Source organism: Talpa occidentalis, unplaced genomic scaffold, assembly GCF_014898055.3.
Source record: "Talpa occidentalis isolate TD23 unplaced genomic scaffold, MPIMG_talOcc4v2.1 talOcc4.4, whole genome shotgun sequence".
NCBI classification, from domain to species: domain Eukaryota; kingdom Metazoa; phylum Chordata; class Mammalia; order Eulipotyphla; family Talpidae; genus Talpa; species Talpa occidentalis.
Genome location: NW_023604295.1, coordinates 55,131,874 through 55,159,333, shown reverse-complemented (window position 1 = coordinate 55,159,333; position 27,460 = coordinate 55,131,874). Strand labels below are relative to the sequence as shown.

Sequence of the window (27,460 nt, the reverse complement as noted above, 5' to 3'; positions counted from 1 at the left end):
TAAAGATCCTTTAAAACATGGAAACATTTTTTATTCCAAATAACAGAATTATATGCTATTGTAGTTAATTTAAATGATAGGTGAATTTATAAAATGTAGCTTCAAAGTCCCAGCTAATCCCTACTAATAATTACTTACTCTTTACAGCTGGAATCTCTAGGATTAAATATATATTTGTGTATTTATACATGTACATATTACAATATCTCTATATATTTTTTAATTAAATGTATATACAGATAGAATAATACACCATTGTGATAAAGACTAAGTATAAAATAGAATAAATAACCATCAAAAAGAGTATGAAAACTGGGCCTTTTTCTACACTCTATGACCCATTTTCTTAAGTGTGGAAACTAAATGACAGCTGCCATTGTGATATGTTTTTCATTTTCTTTTGGCGCCAAAATCTTGATTTTGTTGGGCTTAATATTCTCATTTTTTTGACAGGTGCCCATCAAAACCACACACCTTCTAGCAAAATTTCCTACAACATTGCTAACTGCTCAAGCTTGTCAGCACATTTCTGCTTAGTCAAGCTATCTTCTAAACTTCATTTTGATAACCCATGTTGTTAAAAAGTACTATAGAAACCTCATGTATATTTATTATTTAAACATGGCTCACGAAGTCATCATTCAAATCTCTGAATGCACTTGCTAATATATTTCATAACAAACATATATACATAGACTTTTTAATATTCTGATAATGTCTCCATTTGCTCAGCCATCTATATTTAATGAAAAGCTATCATATTTTTCCCTGACAAATTTCAAACATCTGTGGTGCTTTCCAATGCATAGACACAGACTTTTTGTGTGACCTTGGACAATCTTGCTCTGCCTTCTGATTATATAAACCTATGGAATGAGAAACATTATAATGCAGATCACTTTCAAAAATATAATAATTAGAAATTGTGGAGTGGTTTAGATATGTCAATCCAAGATTTACTATTTTAGAGATGCCCCTCCATGGACACTTTTATTTTCATTTATTTATTTTTTAAAAAAGATTTATTTATTAGGTCTCCCCTGGTGGTGCAGCAGTTGAGTGCTGGGCTGCGAGGCTGCCCACAGCCTCTGCAGCGCCAGTTTGTTCCCCGCCCGCCCGCAAGGGTCCCACAAAAAAAAAAAAAAAAAGGATTTATTTATTTATACAATCACTGGGTACAGTCAGAAGCGCGGGAGGGTGAGATAATTCACCACAGCCAGAGCGGGGAGCAGAACAGGCAGACTGATGAAACACACTGCTGAGGGGAGCAGAGGTACTGCAGGAGAGGTCTGCGCGCCATGTGGGACCCTCACTGGCGGCCGGGGATTGAACCAGCGCTGCAGAGGCTGTGGGCCGGGGATTGAACCAGCGCTGCAGAGGCTGTGGGCAGCTTTGCAGCCCAGAGCTCAACCGCTGCACCACCGGAGAGGCCCCTCCATGGACACTTTTAGCCCATTAGATATTCACATGGCATGTATACAGGCTGCCTTCTGACTGGAAAGGGGAGAGTCGACCCTTTCTCAGTCTCTGCCTGTCTCCTCTGCTCTTGCCTTCACCATATCTCTGCAGACTTGTGCCTATGCTCACCACCGACTCAAGGCAAGGAAGCCCCTCAGCAGCCTCAGTGGTCCCCCAAACATGTGGTTTGCTTTGAATATTTCTCCTTGTTGGACTGTCCTGAGAGCTACACCTTTCAGGTTAACCCAGAATTTCTGTGATTTTTACCTGAATCATTCTTGCTGAGTCTGTCCTTCCCTTGCTGAACACCTTTATTTTTTCTTGATTTATGTTTTATGGATCAACCAAGATGGGGCATCCTCATTTCTTCTCCAATCCTCTGTACTATTCTTATTCTAACAATGGGAGGCTTCACTTAAATTTCCAGTCCTGAGATCCCTTCCCACTTCCACGTTCCCTGTATGTCCATTTCCATATCTCATCTAAGTCTTAGATGGATCCTTCTGATTCTCCGTTGTTATCTTGTCTCTACATGAACCTGAGACTTCTGTCCCTGTTTGCTCTTGGTCTATGGGCGCCCAGGCCTGCTTCATGTAACCCATCACTCTGCAAATGGACGACAGGGTTTGTTTTGACTTAGTTTTTAATCTCCCTTCGTGTTGTTTCTCTATATTCCACATATGAGTTAAGTCAGCTGGTATTTCTCTTTCTCCTTCTGACTTATTTTGCTTGGCATTATCCCCTCCAGTTCCATCCATGTTGTAGTAAAAAAGGAGATACACTTTTAAAATTTAGAGGAAATTTTATACTGTTTTCCATAAGGCTGGTCCAAGCTACATTCCCACCAATAGTATACAAGGGTTTCTTTTTCTCCACATTCTCACTAGCACTTATTGTTTCTGGTCTTTTTTTCTATGAGTCATTCTCAGAGATGTGAGGTGGGATCTCATATCTCTTTTTATGGCAGGGAAATCTTTAATTGTGTATGTATACACATGCGCGCGCGCACACGCACACACACACACATCTTAATCTACTCATCTATTGTTGGGCACTTACGTTGTTTTTATATTTTGGCAATTGTAAATAGTGCTGCAATGAACATTGAGTGCCTGTATTCCTTTGAATTAGTGTCTTTGCATTCTTTGGATAGAAATCCAGGAGTGGAATTATAGATCACATGGTAAATATATAGAAGAAATCATAGGTAAAACATTGCACGACACTGGCTTCAGTAACATCTTTGGAGCTTCAACTCCAACAGCAGGGGAAAACAAAAGCAAAAATGAGCAAGTGGGGCTACATCAAACTAAAAAGCTTCTGCACAGCAAAGAAACTACCATCAAAACAAAAGGTCTCCCTACCAAATGGGAAGAAATATTTGTTCATCACACACCTAACAACGGGCTACTATTTAGAATCTACAAAGAACCTATACAAATCAACAAAAAGTAAACAAAGGCCCCAATCAAAAACTGAACAAAAGAGTTAGATGCTTCTCCAAAGACATACAGGTAGCCAACAGGCACACAATAAAATGTCATTGGCACCTATCATCAGGGAAATGCAAATCAGAACTACAATGAAATCCCACCTCACATCTGTGAGAATGGCTCATGTAAAAAAGACCAGAAACAATAAGTGCTAGTGAGAATGTCGAGAAAAAGAAACCCTTGCATACTATTGGTAGGAATGTAGGTTGGTCCAGCCTTATGGAAAACAGTATAACATTTCCTCAAAATATTAAAAGTGTATCTGCTTTTTTAATAAACTGGATTCGGTATATCATTTTTTATAAAGAAAGTTAAAAGCACATAGAAAATACGCACAGGCATATAATGCAGCCCCTAATACGTACACAGAAGCATACAAACCACATGCATAGATACCGCCAAGACCATATTTATCTGACTGTTAAAAATAAAAATGTTGCCATTGACATGTACATGATTTTTTCAGAGCATTGTCCAGAACGATCACTTAAAATAACCAGTTCTTAAGAAAATGCAGATTCCTGAGCTCCATGCCAAATATTCTGATTTAGTAGGGCTAAACTAGTAAAACTTAATATATTTGTGTCCACAAGTGTTTGATAACTTCTGATGTTAAGGTTCTGGGGTGGAGGTTGGCAGCTGGGAATTGCTACCAATTGGCTCTTGATTTGACAGAGGGATGAAAATCGCCTAGGATGATGGCTTGAGGGAAATAAGAGAGAAACCTGGTCTCCCGGTGGGATAATGCACAGTAGGTACTGAATCCACAGTAATGTTCACAAAACATCAATCCCCTTTCCTCTGTCATGCCGCAAAGAAAACAACAGCTGAGCACACCTGGGGGCTTCTCACCGTTTCCTTCGCAGTTTAGTATATTCTTGTTTTCAAGTAAGCTCATTTGTGAGGAGATTCCTTCTTAGTCTCATTCACATCTTCATTTCAAGTTTTATTTTTAAATTAGATTCAGGCATTGATAAAAAAAATAAATACCAGTGTTTGGAGATGTGGGATTTTTCTTCTCACGTTACACAAAAATATAAGCTGCAGATCAAACTCTAGAAGCCTCCATCACCACATTTCCTGTTTGTAACTGAACAGCGCACACGAAAGATTTCAAGACACAAAAGAGAAAAAAAGACCTGAGATACAGATAAAGACAAGTTTTACTACCACACGGCTTCTAACATAACAGAGAACGTTACTTAGGAAATAAAGTTAGGGGAGCATTTTTCATCAATACATTTGCCTTATGGCTACATGTGGATTTCTCTGAGAAAAGAAGCATGGCAGGTAAGTGGCACTTTAAATTATTTTGTCCCATGTCTGTGCCTAAAAATTCACTTAATTGCTAAGCTACTAACATAAAGACATTTAAGATCTGGAAAGTAAATAAGTTTATACTTCTTTTATTTAAATGGGAGATAATATCTAGTGTCATTAGAACATATTTGGAAATATATTGAAGTGTCTAAGTTGATTATTTTCTCTCAAAAAATCAGGCAGTGTTTATAATATAAAGCTAGTTGTACCTGTTTAGTAATTGCTCTTCTATAATATTCCGCTTAAAGTACTTGTTTTAAAAAAAAACTTTCCTCTACCATGCATATTCCTTCTGGTATATTTTAGTTATAAAGGAGGTTAGGAAAAGTAACCACACTATAGTTCCTTAGGATTTAAGCACCATATTATCTTCCCAGCAATCAATTCAATTGTCAACACAGAGAGATGGCAATTTTGCAAAGCCCAGTGAAAATTCAATCACTTGTAGAATAGATTGTGAGGATTGGATTTACATCGATTAGCTGAGTGTCTGTTCCACATTGGTGGTTCATTTTTTCCTTATTCTTTTACGTACTTTTAATTTCTTTAATAAATGTCTCTGCTGTAAGAGAAAATATACATATTCTACAAGATGGAGAATTGTGAAATATATATGAAAAAGAAAATATTCTACATATTTTCCATCATCTTAAAAAAAACACAAACTATCATTATAATTGCTTCCAATTTTCATTCCTCTACATTCTGTGTAGCTTTCTTTATATAACCAAAACAATAATGTACATAATACACCTAGCTTTTTTTCAATCGTGTATAAGAGCCATTTCCTTTTTTGTGAATAAGTTCTGCTTAATCATTTTATGAGTGCACAAAATGGTATCTATTGGGTTCATTGTACTTAGCTACTTGTTTAATATCTGAAATGTGTGTTGTACACAACTTTTTAAAAATGTGTATTTTACATGACAGATGAACAACTTTATATAGCTTTTTCCATATTAGGGTTATTTTCCTTAGGAAAGATCCCTAGAATTAGAGTTACTGAATAGGAGGTTATGAATATTTTAAGTCTCCTAATTGCTGAATTATTTACCTAGAATAATGCCAATTCACTCCCATCCTAGCAATGTTTCTCCATAAAAGGCTGGTCTCATTTAGAAAAATTTTTACTAGTTTGATAAGCACAACACACCAATCCATTGTTTAATATACATCACTTTGATTATAAGGAGGTTAAACAGTTTTGCATGGATTTTTAAACTGGTCACAATTCTATTACTTGTGAGGTATCTATTTATATCCTTTGCATAATTATTGCTCTAATACTTTTAATGTCAATTTGTATAAGCCCTTTATGTAGAAAAACATTACATATAATATAATATATAGTTTCTGTGAATGTGCTGCCCAGTGTTTTGTTTGCTGGATTTTAAAATCAATTGACCAGACTAATCACGTAGGGAACATAAGCTGATGTATGATTTTCACACCTTTCCTCATCTTTTCCAGGTTCATAGATTAGCAAAGAACACAAACAATGTCCCAGTTTTGCTTGTGCCCTGCAAGAAATAGACACAGCAATGCTATGAACAATTGCCATGCGCTGATGGTGACGGGGAACTTTGGAAGGGTGGGGAGGCTGAAGGCAGTGAATTTGAAATTCAACTATTCTCAGGATGAATTAATTCTAATCTTATGAGGAATGTGACATGATTCCTTCCATAGCATTTCATAGGTTAGATTTTCTCTTCAGGTATAACACAGGAAACTCCTCCATTGTCATTAAAGCCTTCTACAATCCCACTCGAGAGCTAAAAACATTTGCCTTGAAAACCCCATAGATCTTTAAAGACAAAACAAAACAAAATTAAAAAACAAAACAAAACTTTGAAGTGAAGAGAATCAGAAGTTTGTATTCTTTACATCTAGATGGGTACAGTGAAAAAGAAAAAATAAGTATAATCACAATGAAAAAGTGAAATTTTTCCTAGTTAAGTAAAACAATGTGCAAAAAGGATCCAAATCTTTCCTTTTCTCCTCCAAATGTGGGCATCAATAAATGTGCCCATAGATAATTCTTATTATGTTTATGAATTCTTGTAAATCATTATTAGCTGAATCATATGATGAAAGCTCCTTTGGGCTACCTTTAATTGTGTTTAAATAATTATTCACAATTTCGTAACACGTTTTTTTTTTAATAAAAGGATTTTCGTTATCTTTCTCAGTTTTGTCTCCCCTTGAGCCTCCATCATCTTTTTGAAAACAATGAAAGTCTTTCTCTTAGAGACTATGCAAAATTAATTTATGAATTATCTTTTAATTCATATGCTTTTAAAATCAGAGGTAGGTTGAAGACTATGCGTCATTTAATGTAGGTAATTTCTGGAAAGGATTTTATGAAGTCATGCCAGGAAAGATTATCACTTAGAGGTCATGGCTCTGAGAAATAAATGTCTACATATTACTTATTAATAATAAATATTAGTAGATACTTTTCCAGACATTTATTTCATTTGATTTTCTTAGTATTCCTAAATTAAGAAGAAGTGAGAAAAAATGCACAGGTCTTTCAAAAACTTCAAACATTAAAGAAACATACTGAAAGTACTGTATTGGATGAGTTTCCACACATCCAGGCGAAGTGACCAGAGAGGGTCTTTCCAAAGGTACTTCTTCAATAGGAAACTATAGAGTAACTAGACACAGATAAAGAGGTCAATCTAAAGCAGGGATTTTGGTAGCATTTGATCCTAACAAAATATCTCAAGTTTCCCAATACCAAATAAGGGTTAGTTATAAAGATGACAAGAAATCCTGTACTGTAAGAACCATACATACTGTTATATATGTAACATAACATGCACTTGTCTCAGTTACAGAAGTCCTGAAGGGGCAACAATTAAGACATTATCACTTTTCTATTGTTAATTGTTTAATTAAAGGCTTCTGTGAATCAAACCTGCCAGCATAAAGCCTTTACATTCACTTAGCTGGGTTTCCTTCCAAAGCACATATAATTTTAAATTCCAAATACAGAGTCTGCCAAATACTTTGGCTTGAGGAGAGTCAGAGGTCTTATAATTAAACCCACTACTATTAACCACTGCCAGTTGAAAGCTAGTTAGAAATTTAAATCATGTTTTCCTTACAGTTATTAGCTCACTTCTTGCTTCGTTTGGGTGTTTTTTTTTTTTTTTGTTTGTTTTTTTTTAAAGCAGAGTAAAGAGCTCAATCCAATCTGTGTGGGTCTTTTTAAATTGATAAAAGCAATGTAAAGAAAGCAATTACAAATAATAAACAATGATACTAAAGTTTTCTCCTGTTTGTCAGGAAGTTTTAAGTATGTTGGGCATCCAATATTATAAGAGGCGCCATCTGTACTGAACAGATACTCACAGAGTATGTGAATAGATACTCACGTGGGGCTGAAGATAGTCATACTGTATATGGAAAATAACTGGGTAATGGAGGTACAAAGTGTGTGTTTGAGTGTGTGTGTATGAACATTTATAGAAATCTGAAAATTTCAAGTTGAAAATTTCCACCATTTAGCTACTTGTTAGTCACTCTTTTCATGTGTGCACATGTTCTTTTTCAAAATGAGAACATTCATTGTTGGCAATAAAAAATTATGGAAGATATCAAGAACCTCATACAGTAAAAGTTTCCAACAGAACATCTTTCCATTTAAAAACTCAGGCATTTTACAAAAGGAAGAAATCTTAGAAACAGAAGATTTAGATGAAAATTACATACTCCTAAAATCAGAGGAGCATTCCAGACAATGCTACAACATAACATTACCTTAAAGAAAATAAAACCACACACTTCACTTCCATTTGTAGTACCCCTTTTCATTTATAAAATAATTCTTGAAAAAAAAATCATGTACTATATATCTGACACTGTAGAGTAGAAGGCAGAAAGTCTATTCTCTGTAAAGCAGAGAATTCTAGAACATCTAGAAAAAGCATGGAGCTAAATAAAAGAGAAGGTAGCAGACATCAAAACAAATTTTCTGATGTTAAAATAGTTGCAAACCAGATCAAACTAAATGGAAATTATAAGCATATACGTATACATACATCTATATCATAAATACATATACACATTTCATATTTTTCATTATCTATATGTCCAACTATGCTTATTTAATAATAAATGATGCAGAGAAAGAAAGGGGGAGAGAGAGAGAAAAGGAGGAAGGAAAAGAATGGCAACTTAACATAGATTGAGCTGGGAGGGATAATGGTAAAACAAGTGTCAGGATAAAGATAAATACCATATAATGTCACTAGTATGTGGAATACAGACAAACCAATCTAAGGGTCAGATAAAGACAAGCTTAAAAACTGACGCTTGAAAGCTGACCATAGAACTGAAGCATCCAGAGTGGGAGAAGAAAGGGATGGTAAGAACAAAAAGGGAAGGAAGCACAATGGACTATGGTGGGGGACTATGGGTGAGTTGGTGGTGGGTGCACTATGGTGGTGGTACCTATGGGGTACTGAAATATTACCTCAATTAAAAATAATTTAATTAAAAAAATCAACTTAGGGCCTCCCAGGTGGCACAGTGGGTTGAGTGCGGTGCTGTGAAGCTGTCTGCAGCCTCTGCAGCGCCGGTTCAATTCCCGGCTGGCCAGGGAGATACCCACCCGGCGCAGCAGACCTCTCCTGTCTTGCCCACTGCTCCCCTCAGCAGTGTATTTCAGTCAATCTGCCTGTTCTGCTCCCCACTATATCTCTACTGAATCCTCTCACCCCCTCCTCCTGCCTGTGGCCTATATCCCACTTCTTACATAAATAAAATCTTTTTTTAAAAAATCAACTTAAATACATAGAACCACTCAGGGAAATTACTGTAATGTCAACAAGTATTCAAAGGAAACATTAACAGTTTAAAAGTCTGACTTGAAATAAATAAGTAAAATAGAGCAGCAACAAGAACATTTTTGTGTGAAGACAGATTAGGGAAATAAAAATAATTTCCCTCCTGTTAAAGAGTTGCCTGTTCTGTTTATTGTGATTATTTTGATTTCTTTGAAAGGACCTAAAATGGTCTGTGATTTGAGTCAGTCACATAGAGAAAGAGTTGGGTCTTGAGAGAATTTAATCTCTGGGGTTGCTATTTTCACAATACTTTATAAATGATGTGCTTACATATCCATGTCTCCATGTTGTTTGAAGACAAAGATATAGTTTTCTTTACCTTTGATTCTCCAATATAGGGTGTAGTTCCTGACGCAGAAGAGGTATCTAATTGATACTGACTGAATACATCAATATATAATATAAAAACATAAATTTTGGGGGATTGCTTTTCTGGGGTCAGCATTCACATAGGTATATGATTACTAAGATAATCGATTTAATTATATGTGTATAATATATGTAGCAAGATAAATATATGTAACATATAAATGTATATTATTGACATGGAACATTTTATATTAACTGATAATAATTATATATATGTTAACTAATTTTAATACATCATATGTATTTATAAGTTTTTATTTTTTTAAAGATTTATTTATTTATACATACAAGAGCTGGGGTACAGGCCAGAGATGAGGGGGGTGAGAGGTTTCACCAGAGACAGAGTGGGTAACAGAACAGGCAGACTGACTGAAACTCACTGCTGAGCGGAACAGCGGGCAAGTCAGGAGAGGTCTGCTTTGCCATGTGGGTTGCACCCTGGCCGGCTGGGGATCAAACTCATGCTGCAGAGGCTGCTATTGCTTCATAGTGCGCTGCTTAACCCCTTGCACCACCAGGAAGGCCCTATTTATAAATTTTTAAATAATTTATACTTTTTTCAGTAAGTAGACATTTAATTCTCAGATATTTTGCTTTCTTAGTCCATCAGGGTTCATTCTCTCAATGAACCGATTTGTAAAAGGGTTTTTTATTTTTCTTTATAAGTTTGCCTTTTTCAAACTTCATTCCTTTCATATCTTTTTGGAGAACTCTTTTTTTTCTCTTGCAGTTTTTGTAGTTTTTCAAATCTGCCAAATCCTTTCTATACCACATTCCCCATCACCATGATTGAATATTTGTTGCCTTTATTTTCAAATTTCTAAGTTCTTAAAGATATGCCTATAATTTATACGATAAATTATATGCATAAAGATTGCCATAATTAATCAAGGGCAACTAACAGCATTCCACAAATCCCCTTTAGACTGAAAATGAAAAAGAGAGGTTTCACAGGGGGAAAGGGAAGCTTAATCAATTCTCTCTTATCAGTTCACAAGGTTCTAAATCACATGGGAACAAATCCTTATGGCCAATCTTGACAAACTTACATTGTTTTGATTCCAGAATTATCATTGTATTCCAACACACAGTATCCTCTACTACTGGAGTTAATAGGAAGGAATGAGTGGTTTTGCATAAACAGTGAAAGCATGTATGAGAACTATAGTAGAGAACTTAAAATTACAATTCTGGGTAATATGTTTTTGATTTTTGAACCAAAGTTTTTAATCAGTCACCAGTTGTCAAATTATCACCAATACCCACTTTGAAATCTGTAAGAACCTCTGGCTATCACTGTTAATTTCTTGGCAGAGAATTTGTACTTCATTAAAAATAAGGGCCTCCCCTGGTGGCACAGCGGTTGAGCGCTGGGCTGCGTGCGAAGCTGCCCGTAGCCTCTGCAGCGCCGGTTTGATCCCCAGCTGCCAGCGAGGGTCCCACATGGCACTACAGACCTCTCCTGCTGCGTCCGCTGCTCCCCTCAGCAGTGTATTTCGTCAGTCTGCCTGTTCTGTTCCCCGCTCTGGTTCTGGTGAATTCTCTCACCCATCTGCGCTTCTGACTGTACCTAGTACTTGTATAAATAAATAAATCTTTTTTTTAAAAAAAAGAATACAATGGTTTTAGTTGTGGGAATAGCCAATTTAAAAAAAAATGAATAAGCAGCTACTATCTAATGGGCATGTTTGCTTTTATTTCCAGGAAACATTGAATGTCAGCCTTATATCTGGGCAATATTAGCCTTCTTGGGTTTAGCACTGACTATATCACTGATCTTCAACATTTCTTACTACAAGGAAAAGCACCAAAAAGGTAAGACATTTTGAGAAGTAACCATATGGTACCTTCTTGAATGCAGACTGACTCACTTTACTATAGAAGACAGTGTAATGAAATGTTATTCAATAAGGTATTTTCAATCTGTAGAAATCTGCTTGATACTTTTTTTTACTCTAAAAATTCTCTTAATTTAAGAATGCAATTATAATAAAAAATGTAAACATTCCAATTCTTAGCTTTACCTCAGCCTTTAGGTATAGAGTAGGAAGGGATTATCCTGGTAAGATATATTTCTCCTTCTCCAATTCAACAACCCATGAAACTAGTCTATTCTGGAGCAGTCATAAATGTTGTCTCTGATGTGTGATGAGAAAAGTAAAGGCAAGCTCTTTAAAGATTCTACTCAACCTTACTCAAACTTAGCACTATCAGTCAGGGTCTCTAATGTGCAATAGGTTCAGCTGGAATCAGAAGAGAACAGGAAAAGCAATAGACTGAACCATGTTTTGTACCAAACATTTCCAGGATCTAGAAGGGGAGGTCAAGAGACCCTACCATTGTCAGCATTTCTTTTCCAAAGTTTTAACCATGCGGTGTTCACCCTCATGTATATAATTGAAATGAGATAATGCCCCAATGGCACAATCTTTATCCACTGTACGCATACTGACTACATGGATGGATGGATGAATGGATGGATGCATGCATGCATGCATGGATGGATGCATGAATGGGTGGATGCATGGATGGATGAAAGAATGAAAGATCAAGTATTTCTGGAAAAGGTCATAATATTTTAGAATCAAAAACCATTTGGGGGGCCTCCCCGGTGGCGCAGCGGTTGAGCGCTGGGTTGCGAAGCTGCCCGCGGCCTCTGCGGCGCCGGTTCGATCCCCGGCTGCTCCCCGGCCACCAGAGGAGGGTCCCGCATGGTGCGCAGACCTCTCCTGCCGCCCGCTGCTCCCCTCAGCAGTGTACTTCGGTCCTTCTGCCTGCTCTGCTCCCTGCTCTGGCTCTGGTGAATTCTCTCACTCTCCCGCACTTCTGACTGTACCCAGTGCATGTATAAACAAAAACAAACAAACAAATAAATAAATAAAAACATGCCTCTATATATAAAAAAAAAAACCATTTGGGGAAGAACATTTAAGTGGAAGGAAATGGATAGAAAACACTTTCTTTTAACAGATGAAGTTAAAAGATACTTGTGACCAAGAAAAATTGTATGAAGCTAATCAAGAACAATGATGAGAGTCCGGGGAGAGTCCTTGGTCCTCTTCGGAGTGTTTTTTTAAACACTCCCGATGTTTGAAATGTTTATGTAAAATATGAATAATGCATTATTGTCATGCAGATTTGAAAAGAAGGATGAGAGGCACTAGCATATGAAGCAGCATAGTTGAGGTCACATCTATTCAATAGCAAAATCAAGGATAAGTGCCAATTTTCTAATTTTCTGTCCAAAATAGTTTCTACCCCTACAAGCTGTTGTTAAATCATTGACCAAATGTCTTCTGCCAGAAATACCACACTCTTTTAGGATCTCTGTTCTGTCATTTCTATACTTAAGATGAAATTCCTGGCAGGCAATGCTTTCTTATTAGCAATCATTTCAGTAATATTTTTAAAATCAAATATCTTCTATACAAACTTTATAAATCAGATACATTATCAGACATCTTGCAAAATTTCTTTCCTTTAGAGAAAAAATTGAGTTGCGTAGAACTTTTCTTTATAAAATATCTAAAAATGACCACATTTTAATTTCTTCGTTAAAATGTTGTATGAATGCAGATAATGTTGTCACCCAAAATAGAAAAAGATGAATTGAGAGCTAGAGAGTCGAAATAATTTAAGGTGGAGACCAGGATAACAATAATCACCTAAACCAGTGCTTCACTCTCCTTTTGATTCTGGGGCTAATCCTCTGGAGATTTGTATAGGGAACAAGTGGATCTTATAAATCTAATGCATTATTTATCCACATTCATACCATTTTGCCATCACATAAATGACTTTGGGAGTTGTTTGCTTATAATGATTAGCCTACCACTGCTGAATGACAGCAGCAGAACTACAGAGTAGCAGAATTCATTTTTTTCAAGACTGATTTCTTTTTTTCCCCTTTTAATTGTATAAACCCTTACCACTTCAGGTAATGTAGGCCATAATTCGCAATTTAGAATAATAAAGTATACATGCCTACTAAAATCAGTATGATGGGAAATAACATTTTTAAAAAAACAGGAAATAGTAAATTATTTTTATTGATGTGTTCAGGAAACAATTTCAGTTCCCTTGATTGTCCTTTAATGACATGACACCAAGTCATCCTGGTGTCAGTTAAACTCTCATATCCGCTGTCCTCCTGGGAGATCTTGTACAAGTAACAGAACTTCTCTGGTTTTCAGTATTGTTAGCTACAAAATATAGAAAATACCACGTAGACCACAGGATTCTGGTAGAAATTATCTAGACACCTTAGCACAGTGCAGGCACCTTGTAGGTTGGTCCTGGATAGGGTACAGGCTACAGCACCATACCCGGTGGCCAGATGCTTCCTTCCTTCTTTCCACCAATATTCTTTAAGGATTTACCATGGTAACGTGTTCTCTCATTTCATTTTAATATCTGTTACTTCAGTGAACATAAGTTCCTCTGGCTTCTCCACTGCTCCCATCATCCCTGCACTCTGTCTGTCTCTCTGGCTCCTACCCCACTTCCTGCCTCCATTTTTCTATTCTTTTCAATACCATGAAGCTAAGATGGTGTGAGACAGCAGCTACCGCTGACCTGGTCTCTGCTGTGTTGTGGGAACCCCACTTGGGGAGCTACCTGTATTAGCTTACTTTCTTTTTTTAAAGATTTATTTATTTATGCATACAAGAAGTGGGATACAGGCCAGAGGTGGGGAGGGGGAACGGGGAAGGGTGAGAGGATTCACCAGAGACAGAGTGGGGAGCAGAACAGGCTGACTGACTGAAATACACTGCTGAGGAGAGGAGCGGGCGAGACAGGAGAGGTCTGCTGAGCCATGTAGGTAGCTCCCTGGTCAGCCGGGGATCAAATTCACGCTACAGAGGCTGCGGATAGCTTCACAGTGCTGTGCTTAACCCCTTGCACCACCAGGGAGGCCCCTCTGCTTCCATTTTTGTATCATTTAACACATCTGTGCAACAACCTGAGTTTTAGTAACAACTGTTGTGTTCATTTAAGTCACATACCTGAGTTCTCTTAAGAGTTTTCTGTGGACATTCAGGGACTAGGTTTTAAATATTAGTTTATCACAAATTATTTTTTTAAAGATTTGTTTATTTATACAAGAACTGGGGTACAGGCCTGATGTGCATGAGGGTGAGAGGATTCACCAGAGACAGAGTGGGGAACAGAATAGGCAGACTGACTGAAACACACTGCTGAGGGGAGCAGTGGCAAGACAGGAGAGGTCTGCCACGCCATGTGGGTATCTCTGCGGCCAGTGGAGATCGAACTGGCACTGCAGAGGCTGTGGACTGCTTCACAGCACTGCGCTCAACTGCCTGTGCCACTGGGGAGGCCCTATCACAGATTGTTTTATGTAGCACGTGCCCTTAGGTGGAGCACACAACCCTGGGTCTTGCCCTTCATCAGCATACAAACCTAAGATTAGCTTTGGAGCAATGTTCAATAGTGCCCAAAGAATGCTCTTTGTTCTCCTCCGCCTTCCTTTTTCTCTCTGCAACTCTTTCCCAGTTGCCCCCACTTCTAACATCTTTTCCACCCACAAGCAATGACTGCCTTCCTTTCTATCTTATATTAACAAATAACACTACATTTCTCAGCCAGAGATTCAGGCTGATTTGGAATTAGTCCTGGTAAATTAGACCCCATTGCAGGCCCCCTGAACATGCTTTCCTGCCTCATTTCTCCTGACAGACAGACTGGGGGAGATTCCATCATATTAACTAGGATTTCTGCCAGTTGGTCTGTGAACACAATGCCCCCCTCTCTGACCTCATGTGACTTTTTATGTTTGCATCATTGTGCTATTCTTTGTAGCTTAGAAACTTGCAAGATATAACTCCACCTTGGGGAGCACTCAGTGAGTAAGTTTTGCTGTGTATTAAATAGCTTACAAAAGAAAATCTCTATTCCAGCAACAATACAATATCTACACATTCAATCAGTTAGACAAGATAAGCCTCTCCTTGATACGCTCTGCAGCAATGCTAGGTATCGCTTTGAAATGGTGTTCTCCCTTCCCTCCAAAGTAAATCTTTTCATATTTTATGTGATTCTTTGTACAAATCTGTTCTTTGGGAGGATTATATTTTTTTTTTCTGATAGAAATGTATTAGCTTTTTCTTCCTTTTTAAACAACAAAAAAATCTCCTTTATCCAACCTTACTTCTCTGTTTTGAGAAGGATATAAGCAAGTGCAGTTTGCCCATGCATCAAAGTCCTATCAGTACATCTCCTATTCACTAGAAAATTGTAGCATATTTTCCACATTTTTACATTAAAAATGTATCAGCAAACCTTTATAAAGCCATGTGTGGTTGTTTCTTGTTGCTATGTATTGCTAATGGAAGAGCGAACAATACAAAGGGGAAAACATAAAAGCAAATGTTTGCTCACACCCTCTCAACTGTGAACCTGACCACAAGTGCTTGTATCTGAATCACAGGAGAGGATTATGAAAACTCACCCAGCTCTGTTCACACAGTCTTGCAAGCACAGGTGCTTTAGAGCAAAATAAAAACTGCCTCTTATTTCACTAAATATCAGTGAAACAATTAGCTGGCTTTTAATCATGCCATTTATTTTTAAGTAAACAATCAAACCCCCAAGACAGAGCAAGTTCTTTTTAGGACTCAGCTTGCTGCCCTTTGTCTTTAGCTGTAACCTCCTAACTTCTGATTACTACTCCCCAATTAAAGAGATCCTATGCTATCATACTTCTTATAAGAAGGATTTAAAACTAAAACCACAAAATCACTGATGTTTTAGCTCCAGATTACACCTTTAAATTCTAAAAGAAGCATGGAATGTGCTGTCCTTGAATTTTTTAAGCCTGCTTTCAGGTTGCTTCTTGAATACAGTTGGTCTTGATGAATAATGTCCTTTCCCCATTACACATTTTCTTCTTCATTATATTGCTTTAATTCTCTATCCTTCCATCAAAGTATCACATTATTATATCCTTTGTGTAATTGCTTCTATTTCCTTTTCCCCCACAAAACTTCATGATCTAATTTTTTGGTTTTGTTTTTCTATGATGTAAATTGAGAGTTATCCTGTTAAAACATTACATTGGGGGCCTCCCCGGTGGTGCAGCGGTTGAGCGCTGGGTTGCGAAGCTGCCCACAAACTCTGCAGCACCGGTTCGATCCCCCGCTGCTCCCCGGCCACCGGAGGAGGGTCCCACATGGCTTGCAGACCTCTCCTGCTGCCCGCTGCTCCCCTCAGCAGTGTACTTCGGTCCTTCTGCCTGCTCTGCTCCCTGCTCTGGCTCTGGTGAATTCTCTCACCCTCCCGCGCTTCTGACTGTACCCAGTGCTTGTAAGTATAAATAAATAAATCTTAAAAAAAAAAAAAAAACATTACATTGGTATACCTTACAGGCACTAACATTCATCTCCAGATGTCTCCAAGTGGAAAATCATATTTTCTTTTTATAATATTAGTCTGTTTGGGAGAGATGTTTATTATTTATTGTTAAATTAATGACATTTTGTATGCTTGGTTGGTATTTATGACACATTTTCTCCCTTCAGGGGGAAATGTTTTTGCCCCAGGCCTACTTTTTCTTACTCTTTTTAAATAATGCTGGTCGTTATTTTTGTTTACAAATTATTTTTTTTCTTGATTTATTTATGATTACAAGAACAGGGTTACAGGCCAGAGGTATGGGGGAGGTGAGAGGATTCACCAGAGACAGAGTGGACAACAGAACAGGTAGATAGACCGAAGTACACTGCTGAAGGGAGCAGCGGGCAAGTCAGGAGAGGTCTGCTGTGCCATGTGGGTAGCTCCCTGGCCAGGGATCTAACTCACGCTGCAGAGGCTGCGGACAGCTTCAGAGCACTGCACTCAATCCCTTGCACCACCAGGGAGGCCCCTACAAATTATGTTTTTATCATTTCTTTCAAGTCAGTTCTCAACTGGTGACAATCCTGGTCAAAAATGAGATTTGGTAATTTCATTCCAAATCAAGTTTTCCTGATAAATTTTTAACCTTTGAAATAGCATCTTAATTATATTAGCTTGTTTTCAGCTAATCCATTTAATGAAGTAGCTTCCCAATTTAAATCAGCACAATTAAATGGTGGTTTGCTATGTGAACAGATTTAGAATGTATAATATTGATAAATTTGTCTTTTTGTAAATGTTTTTACAGAAATTATTTCAGCTATCTTCCATTATTTTAGTTATCTTCCATATCTACTCCATGATAGAAGTATCACTGTCCTTATTTATGGATAAACTGAGAATCAGAGTTTTAAATTAATTTACATATTTTCTCATGACAAATGAACTGAAGAGCTGGTACCCAAATCCAGTGTCTTCTAATTCCTAATGCTCATTTATTCCATAATACATATGGCACAGTTCAACTAAATTCTTACATATGTACTTTAATACCAGGCAAATCTAAATAATGATTAATGATCTGAGTAAAAAGATATCAAAACACACTTTATATTTTCCAATTTATAATTTTCTAATCTACATTAACTAATTCTCATTTTTTGCATATTGATATTATTTACATGTCTTCAGTTTTATGATCTTGCTGGGCTTCTATTAATTAATGTACGGCGACTATGCAACACACTTCTCTCAACTTTGATGTGCGTTCATATTCAATGACTGATAGTATTTGAAAAAAGTTGCATCTTTTATATGAGAGTCATTAGTAGAACATTTCCTGTGGGTAGAAGGCTATTTCTGATAAGTTCCAAATAGTTAAATTCATCAATTTTGATCCCCTAGCTGCCTGAGGCATGTACTCTGTGAAGGGCACTTGGTGCTTCATGGAATTCTCCCAAGACACATTCATTTCACCCTCCCATGTGATGTTTTTAATAGTATGTTCCAATAATATTGCCCTAACAGTTAATGATCATTCAGGAAAGTAACTCAATCTTGTCACACTTAAATCTAACTTCAAATAATCTTGGTAGCTGTTTGGTGACTTATTCATCTATTAGGAATTTTTTTCATTTCCATACCAACATATAGTGTTTTCATATGTTAAAGCTAATAGCGATAGTGTTTCCATATGTTAGAGCATTTGGTTACTATTGTCTTTGACTTATTGTCAGAAACTTAATACTGGTTTTATTTTATATGAACAACTTTATAAGATTTTGGTTTTATTTAATTATTTAATGCCAGGTTAAATGATAGGCAAATGAAATGTAATAAATATTCACATAATATACATACATCCAGTTCAATGTCAAAGAAATCTGCTGGTGAACATTTAACAATTGTTCTTTCTGTTTATTTTTGCTATAGGTCATTCTTTTTATGACTTTGCAGTCCAACATCACATCTTTGGTTAGTTTTATTTCTGCAAACCAGTGTACTGCTTCTTCTAGAAGCTGTTCTGATTCATTTTAGAGATAGTCCCCAACTTTTCCAGCTCTTTTCTCCCTAAATCCTTTCTCTCTCCTTACCTCTCTTTGCACCATGTGGACAAAATGAATCACAAATAGAACAAATTCCCCAGCTTCATGTTTGTGTTGTTCGCATGCCAAGAAATTTTGACAGCTACTTCAAAAATATATACATAGACACTTACTTGTGGACAATACATGCACACATACATAGACACATGCATATGCACATGTGTATAGGTGTGCATGTGTGCTAGGACGCATAGTTGTACACATATATGCACACATGCACATGCACTCATGTGGGCGCACATTTATATGCACACATGCCCCTGTGCATGTGTGCACATATACACCCACATGTGCACAGATTCACACATGGGTGCTAGGAACATGTATGGTGTGTGTTCATGCACATGCATGTGTGTACTGTTGCACATTCATGAGTGCATAATGTGTGCATAAATATGGCACATGCATGTATATGCATTCATGCATTCATGTGTATGCACATAAATAGAAACATGCATACATAAAAGTGGTTTTTTTCAGATAAGGAAGAAAAGTCTATTCAAACTACATACATGGACAAAGGAAAATTTGTCAGAAGGAAGCAAAGGTATCTCATGGAACTGAAAGGCAGAAAGTACAGCTGTGCTCCACCACAAGGGAAGAGAGGCACAGAGGTTCTCACATTTTTGACTTGATAGCTCCCCTCTATAAAATGGACACACACCCATGCTCTACATGAGTTCCAAGTGGTACTGTTTCCACCCCCAAATGACCAAAAGACAGAGTGGTTGACTCAAAAAATCTTTATCCCTAAACAGCAGTGGCTGCATGGCTTGATCAAAGATGCTAACTGACATTGAGGCTAAGCTCCCCTCACAACACTGTCTAGATTTAAGAAATGCATGTCAAAATTCTTTTAATATGACTATATTAAATTTCTTTCAGATAAAATACTTGCATACGCGAATGACTACTTTCCCAGGTACGTAGAAAAAAATCATCCCAGGTATGATTCCAAAGCTAAATTGTTTCATGTTTGGCTCATGGAAGTTGCACTTGGGCTAAAATAAGGTGAAACATGAGTTTTAATTATTTTTCTTTCCATCTAAAGGCTAACGCTGTAACATTACTATCTTCCCTAGTTAATTACTCATCTTGAGTCTAGAAAAGAGCTGGGTGAAGAATGAGATGAGACTATAACCTGGCAGCTGTAGAAATCTCGTCCCATTTCAGAAGGTGCTATCCTTGATTATGATTCATTAGAGTGTAAGACTACAGTCTTACACACAATGTAAAATTGTGTGGCTCTTATTAGGGTAAAAAGAAATTTGCAATCCCTGATACAATTTAAGATATGTATGCACACATTCATAGATAAGGATGCTTTGTGATGTGTTGCTCTTAAGGGTAATGTCAATCAATAGAGAAATTCAGTAAAGTAACTCTAAAATAATATGCAGTTATAGATATAACTTATTCTCTTTAATACTTATTGAGCTACTAGCAGAGAAATTTGTATGTGAATTTTTTTAATATAAAAAAGAACGTTTATAACATAAATCATAGTAAAGAAGTTTCATTTTCTTGCACAGTATATTCTGACCCAAATGTGTCATTAGATTTGAGATTTCTTTTTTAGGATTAAAAAAAATCTAAATATAGAGAATTTCCTAGAGGAGTCTTCAAGACCTTTCTGAAATGGCAGACTGAAAGGCTGAAAGGTCTTCAAAAACACAAAGCTTTCTCACTGGGTAGGATAAGAGTATAATCATTTTGTTGGCCTCTAAAAAGTCCTTTAAAAAAAATTTCTCCATGTGGAAATGTCTAGCAGATTCAGTATCTGGGTTGCAGGCAGATCCACACAACAAAGAAATTTTTATTTTATGACCCCCTTAACATTGGATTTTACAACATGAGATAATTTTCAAGTTATTAGCTCATATTAAGAGTGATTTGCTGATTTGGTTACAACAAGCAGTATGATAAAGAAGCTCCTATATAACCACATAGAAATTAATTTCTTTCATACTTATCATCTGAAAGGCAATTAAGACTCTACATGAAGTCCTGTGATTTGATTATCACACGGGGTTGGTGGTTGATGGGAAGAATCATAAGGGAAAATTGGTAAAATGGTATTCTCAAAACAATTAGACTCTTAGCTATAGGGAAAATGCAGAAAAGTGGTTGGTTCTTTTATAACACTCACAAATTCAATAAATATTCTTTCAACAAATAGGCACCATGCTGGACAATAGCTACATGAAGATGGAAAGATGTATATCCTCCCCTTGGGCATTTAATCATCTATTGTCTATTGTAATAAATCTCCATTTAGGCAAAATTTGAATATACAATGTAGATTTTATCTATAAAAAGTGATTGGCATCTTAATTCACAGGTTTATGTACATACTTCACAGCTTGTCTATTTTTTTGAGTATGTAGTTTAGCTAAAATCAACTTCGTAGGGGGCCATGAAGATTCAGGGAAAAAATGTAGAACTGTCTCCAGCCATTAAAACTTAAACATTAAAACAGCAAGTGGAAATATTTGTCTTCGCTAAGGCTAGAATTACTTATGCCTCTTCAGTTCTCAGATGGTTTGAGGCTAGATGGAAGGGAGGCAAGCTTCACACTGGGTTCCTCATTACATTTCGTCCTGCCCCCACTCAGTACTGGTTTAGGTGGGAAGCTATGCTGCAGGGGAAAGAAATTTGCTTCTCTCATCTTACCTTCCTGCTTCCCCAAGTCCCTGCCCTTTCTGTACTAGTAGGTCAGAGACATGATCAGAGAGGATCAGAACAGCACAGCATCTGTAGCTAATAGGATGTCAGATACACACTTCCCGGTATTTACCCCTGGGTCATTTTGTTTTTCCTTTCAAACATAATTCTGCACAATTCTTTCCTTTTTTTTTTTTTTTTTTTTTTTAGAAGGATAATGCAGTGGGGAATCATGGTTTTGAGATCTAGTCAACTCTGGATTTTAATCAAACTCTTGCAATTACTAGGTTTATAGTCTTGGGAAAACAAGCACTGGGGAACTCCAGTTTTATCATCTGAAAAATACATATTATAATACTTATAAAAGGTAGTCAATTAAAAATGTTGCTTTACAGGATAAAAATTAAGGTCTAAGAAAATTTCAACCTATTTGAACTCTAGCCATCCTCTAACTTAGAAGAGCAGTTCAGATTTATAATAAGATTATTATAATTCTTCAATTCTCATACTCTTTCTGTCAGAAACTAAGGACAAATTCCCAGATGCTTTTGTAAAGTGTGCTCCTTGGTGGCACGAGCAGCTACTTTTATAACAAAACATATATCACCTTAGCTATTCTTTTACTTTAAGATGATTTCTTGGATATCTGGAGTTCTGCAGCCCCGGGACCTCCTTCCAATGTTCTTTGCTAAGTGTATTAATCTAGTGCCCTGGAGAAGACCTGCAGTCTTATCTGTCCCCTTTATCTCATCTCAGAGTGGAGGATCCTTTTTATGATACAATTCCTAGGGTGCCTGCCCTGACATCTCAGAGGTCCAAGTGGATGTGTAGACAAAGCACTCACTGTCACTGCCACATTGGCAACCAAAGTACTTTCATGGTTTCCAGTCTTTCATTTTAATGTAACAAATAACCATAAACCAAGCTCCAAACCTGTGTGATTGTAAGAATCCAGCCCCCTTCCTAAGGGTTTCTGGGAACCCTTGAGAAGTGCTTCTAAGTTCCAAAAGTCTTATTCTTGGCCGCCCTTTTGTCACCCCAGCTCTGAGTCACAGCTCTAGGATTCTTTCCTTATCTCTTTCCCCAAATTCTGGCAAAGACCCTTCTTCTTAAGTGGTTCATAGCACTGGCAATATAAGTTCCTTATGTTTAGTACACTTTACCAAGAAGTCTATGAGATTTTAGAGGGCAACTTGAAAACTGATCAGGAAAATAAGAATTCAGTGATAGTTATCATTGCTCTGAGAGTCCATTAACCATCTCCTTCATCGGAAACAGTGCTGGTGCTTGCAAACCATAGCTATGCCAACTCTAGCCCTACAAAACATTGCTGAGGTTTATTCTTCCCCACCCATGGGGTCTACCTTTGGTGTTCCCTCACCCCAAGATCAAGACACCTACACTCATGTCACAATCCCTATCCAAGAAAGTATGAATTTAGTAAGCTTATGCTCTAGCAACTTTGATTTTTCCTATCTTGCATCATCAATTTTTCTGGCCAATTGTGTCATTCTCAATATATAAACAGACAGCATTGTCCTATACCTTAAAAAAATAAAAATAAAAAAACAACATTCTGATAATGGCTTCCCCTACAGCCACCCTTCTATTGCTTTGCACACTTTACCCAAAAAGTTTAAATGTCCGTCTACATGCAGTCCATATTTATTATCTCCCTCTTTTCACTTCTTCTTTGAACCTGCTCTAGCCAGTCTTTGGTCCTCAATAACCAATTGCCTCAGCTCTTGTCAGGGTCACCAATGAAATGCACATGGTCAAGTCAGTCTCATTTTAGATGTTTTGTCTGTAGCTTTGGGCTCATTGACTGCTCTTGAGACAACTGTTTCTTTCAGCTGTAGACCACCCTGTCCTTCCCCATTGCTGGATCCTGAGCCTCAGACATCAAAAGTGCCGTGATCTTGTTCAGTAAAACTTTCCTCTACCTATACTCATTTCATAATTAATTACATCCTCTCTAGTGACTTTAAACATTTACACATTGCTGGAGCCTAAACTCCTATTCAGTGAAATGTCTATTAAACAAATCAAGCTAACACTTATCAAAACCAACTTCCAGTAGACCCCTAAGCCTGTTCTCTTATTAATCTGAGGACTGTCCAGCTCCTTAAAATACATTACTTTTGTAGAAATGTCTTTCACTTTTATTTAGCTATTGAAACCCTACATTTGAAAAGAACAGCAAGGATTAAATAGTTTAATATTCTTGTTTTATAAAGAAGAGAATTGAAACTCAGAGGATTTATGTTCAAGGTCACTGAGGCAGAAGTAATAATTTTTTTAAAAGTTTAATTCATTTAATGTATTTAGAGAACAAAGTACTTGAGGTATTTCTTAAAAAGGAATTCACAATAAAATAATGATGAAACAAGTTAAACCTTAAAAAAATCAGGAACTAGAAACAAGGTAAGTGAAAGCAGAAAATTTGGACCCCAGTGAAATACACAATTAGTATAATTAAAAATTGTGGAGTGTCGGTAACTGTATTTATTGATTAAGAGGAACATTTCAGACATGTTCAAAGCAATGGAGATTCCGATCTGACTCCAGACTTTGACTCCTCTGGGATATGAGTTAATTTATTAATTTATTTTTAATAGTAATTAATTTTACCTACAAAATGCAGCCAAACATTTGTGCTTGACATTTATTGGATATTTGCAATAGGCTGAAGCTATTTGGCACTGCTAAGTAAAAATATATTTTTTAATTTGTTGGTTAGGAAACTGCTCCTGAATAATAGCTTATTTGAGATGATTAATCATTTGAGATCTGCCTGTAGACACAGGGCACTGCATTATAAATCACATCTTATTTCCATTCATAAGGAATGAAATGATGTTCATTTTTTGGACATGATTTATCATTTGCAGGTTGTATCTGCTATCTATGTGGGCGAGGAAAATGGATGGATTGTCTTAATAAAAATTCTTCACCTTTTGTTATTATATTCTTAATATAGTCAGAGAAAAAAACCATGAGTAGGGACCACGCTGTATCCCAATAAGCTGTATTGAATTACTGAAGGAAAGAAAGGTTAGGGATGAGTTTGTTTGTTATCAGATTAGCAAAACACATGCCAGCATCTAGACTTTTCAAATCATTTCATCATACAGGTATCATTTGACCTGTTATTTTTTTAAGGGCACCTACTGACTATTTACATATACTGTGTCTTCTTTTAGAAGCCTGGGGAGTAATAAAGGTGTTATGCCTTGAGATAAGGGCTCTTTTTTCTTTTGATGCAATTCCCTCCAGCTCTCAGTGATAGGTAATATCAAAGTTAAAGCAGTTGGTACTATTTTATGAAATGCCATTCTCACTACCTGATATGTTCCTTCATTCCCAGCCTGCCATTGTGAAAGTTGATCCCTAGGGCCATGGTGACTGTCTGATGACAGTGGTAGGATGTCTTCTGTAGTCCCAATAGGATTAGTCAGATGAAGGAAGCTGCAAGGAAAATTAATCAGACATTAAGAACAAGTAGTATTTAGGACTTTAGCATCAGCCCTGCATTGCAACCCTATCACTGCCAGTTAATATCTGTGTATCTTTGGACAATTTACCTCTGGGAATTACAAATTCTTTATATGTACAATGGGGATAAAATAATGCATATCATTGGTTTGTCTTAGGGTTGATGAGCACTGGCATAAAGAAAAGCTCTCATATTACTGATATTACATGTAAGGTTAGGGAAAATGTTAATCTCTCTGGATCTCAGATTTCTCACCTGTAAAGTGGGGAATAATAATATTTTTGCAGAATTTCCCTGAGTCTTTTTCACAATGCATATAAAACACTTAGCCTGTGTCTGGCCATAATATGTGATCAATCATTTTGCTGCATCTACCAAGCTCAGTTTCTTTGACATTTTATTTTTTAAGCATCACTACCTATTTATCTTTATATAGCAAACATAGTTTTAGGAGAAAATTTAGTGATATACTGGGCAAATAAAGAGGAATTGCAATATATAGTCAACAGCATTGATAACTTAGGTCTAGGACCAACTTGATCTTACTAGCCTTATCATTACTTAGCCTCATCATTTCTCTATTCTTCAGATTCCTTATCTATAAAGTGGAGGTGTTACAGTGCCTATCTGGTCAGACAGTTGTGAAAATTACATAAATGAACATATAAGTGCACTTAAAGTAGCAACTGACAAAGAATAAGAACTAAACATTTGCTACTGTTATTCCCTTAATGAAGGTTCAAGAAGCAGTTTTTCAAATTCATACACTCACATGCATGCATGCTTACATTCACTCATTTACATGTAAACATATGTACTTGTTTGCTCAAGACTGAACAAGAATATGCAGCATTGTATTTAGTTGATAAACTAGTAATGAACTATGTGTAAAGTGGACTTTAATAAGGTAAATTTTTTTTCTTATAGGGAAGATGAGTCTTATATTGAAGATACACCAATTTATGGTAACTTAGAAACTGTGATTCCAGGTAAGTTTTATTTTTCCAGAAATTAAGTTTATGTATAAATTAATATCTCCACTTAATTCAGTATAGAATTTGAGGTGGTTTCTTTTTTCATAATCACATTAACATATCCCAATGGCAACCATAAATTCAACTATATTTGCCTATTATTTAGTATCTATTTCCAAAGCAGCATATTGGCAATGTATGGTAACATTCACTGTAAAGCAGCATCCTATTTTTCTCTAGTCTCTTCATTTCACTCTAGTACTAATGAGAATACAGAAAGACTCTCTTACCATGAATTCTGATACACATAGAATTCTATGAAATAAAGCTATTTCTAGTAAATGGTCCAGGGAAATAGTACTTTGTGCCATGTATGTAAAAGAAAGATAACTTGATTTTTTAAGTAGAGAGTCTAGATTGATGGCAAGGGAAGGAAGAGATGAACTAAGTTCAGAGTGGTTGTACATTTCTGTACTTTCGTAACAAGTACTCTTTACTTCCCTGCATTCCTTATCACTTGAAATATCCTAATCACTAAAGACTAAACACCCCTAAATTTCTCAATATAGACAACCATGATCTGACCCCAGAGCTCTGACGAGAGAAGCCATGAGGTAACAATGGCATTTAACCTCATCGTTGTCCTGCAAGAACTTCACTTAATTCATGATAGGAAACGTGCAGGTCAACACTGATTGCTCTGAGTCTGGACCACAAGATTGCCAGTAATGGACTATATATCAAAAAAGTATAGCTCCTAGAGTTAGGAATTTGAGAATTTTATTTCAATAATTTACTTATTTTTATCTTTCCTTTAACTGTAAAGTGTCCACCAACGTCTGCTCTCTGAGGAGTCAAAAACCACTTTTTAGGAACATACTATTAAAAGTAATTTGCTCTCCTGTTTTGCCTTGGTGTCCACCTGTGATATTTGAGGACTGCATTTCTTATGTGTTCTCCTGGCTTGGAGCCCATCATGTCAATAATAGCTACAGCTAAGTGAGCACAAGTGCTATCTCCACAGGTTCTGATTTTGCAGATCTAGGGTAGGACTTAGGGACCTGCTATCTGACAAACCACTGGGTATTTCTAACACATTTTTCATGCTTAGAGAAATATCTGTACTTCCTTACCTCTTTGCATTGTCATGAAAAGACTAGTCATGTGATTTGAGGGGGCTTCATATTTATAGGTAAATGCTGGTTGGGTCATGTATTTCATTTGTGCCAGCTTTTTTCATTCTTCCAAAGTAAATCATGATCTTTTCACTTCGAAGAATCAATGGATGAAAACTGCTATGAACAAATGAAAGCTCAACCAGAGAGACCTGTGAGTGAACTGCAAGAGGCCCCCCGACCTGCACAGGTGAGTT

The 27,460-nt window shown here is 36.7% G+C and overlaps 2 protein-coding genes across 3 annotated transcripts in view; one reads left to right on the top strand and one right to left on the bottom strand.

The window, feature by feature from the left end:
• GUCA1C (guanylate cyclase activator 1C) overlaps nucleotides 1–27,460 on the bottom strand; it is a 103,663-nt gene that overhangs the window by 14,354 nt on the left and 61,849 nt on the right. The window contains 1 exon segment of the mRNA XM_054700623.1: nucleotides 24,963–25,086. Within this exon segment, the coding sequence (XP_054556598.1) occupies nucleotides 25,073–25,086 (14 nt within the window). The 3' untranslated portion in view covers nucleotides 24,963–25,072.
• Nucleotides 1–27,460, top strand: part of LOC119257542 (T-cell receptor-associated transmembrane adapter 1) — a 45,835-nt gene that overhangs the window by 13,326 nt on the left and 5,049 nt on the right. The window contains exons 1-5 of one of the 2 annotated variants that reach the window (XM_037525594.2): nucleotides 4,215–4,241; nucleotides 11,201–11,311; nucleotides 19,840–19,876; nucleotides 26,042–26,103; nucleotides 27,365–27,453. In XM_037525594.2, the coding sequence (XP_037381491.1) occupies nucleotides 4,235–4,241; nucleotides 11,201–11,311; nucleotides 19,840–19,876; nucleotides 26,042–26,103; nucleotides 27,365–27,453 (306 nt within the window). In that variant the 5' untranslated portion in view covers nucleotides 4,215–4,234. Of the gene's footprint in view, nucleotides 1–4,214; nucleotides 4,242–11,200; nucleotides 11,312–19,839; nucleotides 19,877–26,041; nucleotides 26,104–27,364; nucleotides 27,454–27,460 lie in introns of those variants that run through there. The other variant, XM_054700622.1, reaches the window with a different exon arrangement.